At 42.2% G+C, this 2358-nt stretch overlaps 1 protein-coding gene across 1 annotated transcript; it reads left to right on the top strand.

Moving 5' to 3' along the window:
- The first annotated feature begins 1486 nt into the window (after positions 1-1486).
- LOC461647 (large ribosomal subunit protein eL8-like) lies at positions 1487-2110 on the top strand. The gene has a single exon (XM_054683994.1). The coding sequence runs from the start codon at positions 1487-1489 to the stop codon at positions 2108-2110; it is 624 nt and encodes a 207-aa protein (XP_054539969.1).
- Positions 2111-2358: the final 248 nt, after the last annotated feature.

Below are 2358 nucleotides of genomic sequence, written 5' to 3'. Positions count from 1 at the left end.
CCTGCACGTATACATCCAGATGGCCTGAAGTAACTGAAGAATCACAAAAGAGATGAAAATGACCTGTTCCCGCCTTAACTGATGACATTACCTTGCGAAATTCCTTCTCCTGGCTCATCCTGGCTCAAAAGCTCCCCCACTGAGCACCTTGTGACCCCCACCCCTGCCAGCCAGAGAACAACCCCCTTTGACTGCTCCATCTTTTATATTCCATGAATCCCCTGAAGTCCTACTTGAGGAAAATCAAGAAATTTCACAGAAGTTAGAGTCACACAAGCGCTGAAAAGCTTGCGGTCACAAAAAACCCATGTACCTCCTCAGCCTTTCTTCTCTGTGAACATGAGGGGCTACCTTAGTGCCAGCAAGATGGAAACCAGAGAGATGGGCACAGCGGCCAATGTGGATAAGAGGAGACAGACCTTTTCCTTGAGACAGAAAGTGGTATGGGCATACATCATAACATCACAATACGATATGAGTGGCATCCTGACAAGCCTTGAGCTAGTAAAGAATGAAAAACAAGAAATACTGTTTTCTCCCAATAACATAACAGTATCCAAATCAAAATAGCCTTATAAAATTATACTTAATTCTGGATTTTGTAAACATATTTTAAACTTGCAATGCAAGTTAGATTTTTAGAAATATGTATTTCATGTAAATTGACATCTCCATTACCTATTTTATTTGAGTATTGCAAATACTTAAAAAGTTTAGTGAAGAATATTTGCTTAGAAGGTAATTAAGGAAATTTTTTTTAATGAAAGCAATTCATGTATTCACAGTGCTTTTAGTTAATATAATTGCTTAATATTAATGTGCAGCATAGATGGCTTAGTTAAATTAGTTTTCATTTGATACAGAGCATCAAAGCTTTCCATTGAGATTAGATTTCACCAAGTAACCTGCATTTCTAGACACATAAAGTGTTTAAAGATAGTTATTCTGGAAACATTTCAACATAATTGAAAATTATAGTAGACGATCCCTTCACTGGCCTTTGTGTCAAAGTTAAACTTAAGTTGTTACGATGCAAGTATGCCTAAATGTTAGCAATCCCTAGTAAGTCGGTATCACGGTAGAGGTGGACCTACAGTAATCATAGAAACATCAAATGAAGGTAGCCTCTTCTTGTATTATGCAGCATCACTTTGAGAACTAGTTATGTTCAAGCTTTTCTACAGATTCAGAGCTGCTTCCTGAAAATAAGTCTGGTCCAGCCAGAAGGACCTCTTGTAGTCCACCTTGTGCAGAAAGAGGGATGAACTTCCACAAGGAGAAACATGAGTTTTCAACTTCCTTTAAACATCTTGTTTGCAGACTGCATGACAAGCATTTAGAGGCCATGAGTGTGCTTTCAACCAGACAGAAATGCCTTGCTTCAAGGGAAAACCGTGTGTGCTGTCTAGTGAACCTACCAAAAGTCCATGGGAGCGAGAGTCTAGAAAGAAAGAAAAAGGGTGTCTCTCTCTTTCCGCCACTCAAGATGCTGAAAGGAAAGAAGGCCAAGGGGAAGAAGGTGGCTCCGGCCCCTGCTGTCATGAAGAAGCAGGAGGCCAAGAAAGTGGTGAATCCCCTGTTTGAGAAAAGGCCTAAGAATTTTGGCACTGGACAGGACATCCAACCCAAAAGAGACCTCGCCCACCTTGTGAAACGGCCCTGCTATATCAGGTTGCAGCGGCAGAGAGCCATCCTCTGTAAGCGGCTGAAAGTGCCTCCTGCGATTGTCCAGTTCACCCAGGCCCTGGACTGCCAAACAGCTACTCAGCTGCTTAAGCTGGCCCACAAGTACAGACTAAAGACAAAGCAAGAGAAGGGGCAGAGGCTGTTGGCCCCAGCTGAGAAGAAAGCTGCCGGCAAAGGGGACGTCCCCACTAAGAGACCACCTGTCCTTCGAGCTGGAGTTAATACCGTCACCACCTTGGTGGAGAACATGAAAGCTCAGCTGGTGGTGATTGCACACGACGTGGATCCCATCGAGCTGGTTACCTTTCTGCCTGCCCTGTGTCGTAAAATGGGGGTCCCTTACTGCATTATCAAGGGGAAGGCAAGGCTGGGATGTCTAGTCTACAGGAAGATCTGCACCAAAGCTCAAAAAGGCAAAGGCTAAAGAAATTCCCACTAAACTTGGTTAAATGTACACTGTTGAGTTTTCTGTACATAAAAATAATTAAAATAATACAAATTTTCCTTAAAAAGCTAAGGCTCACCAAGCCCTAGGCATTCCAGTGAGTTCCGACATAAGGATGCTCTTATAGTAACTGTAATTTACTGCATTGCAGTTATTTGTAAATCTGCAATTATATATGTCAATCTTTTCTTATACTAAAATGCTTCTTAAGAGTGCAGGCTTTGAGG

Source organism: Pan troglodytes, chromosome 3 (genome assembly GCF_028858775.2).
Source record: "Pan troglodytes isolate AG18354 chromosome 3, NHGRI_mPanTro3-v2.0_pri, whole genome shotgun sequence".
Classification (NCBI taxonomy): Eukaryota; Metazoa; Chordata; class Mammalia; order Primates; family Hominidae; genus Pan; species Pan troglodytes.
The sequence above is the reverse complement of the archived record's forward strand: the minus strand, read 5'-3'. Positions and strand labels throughout refer to the sequence as shown.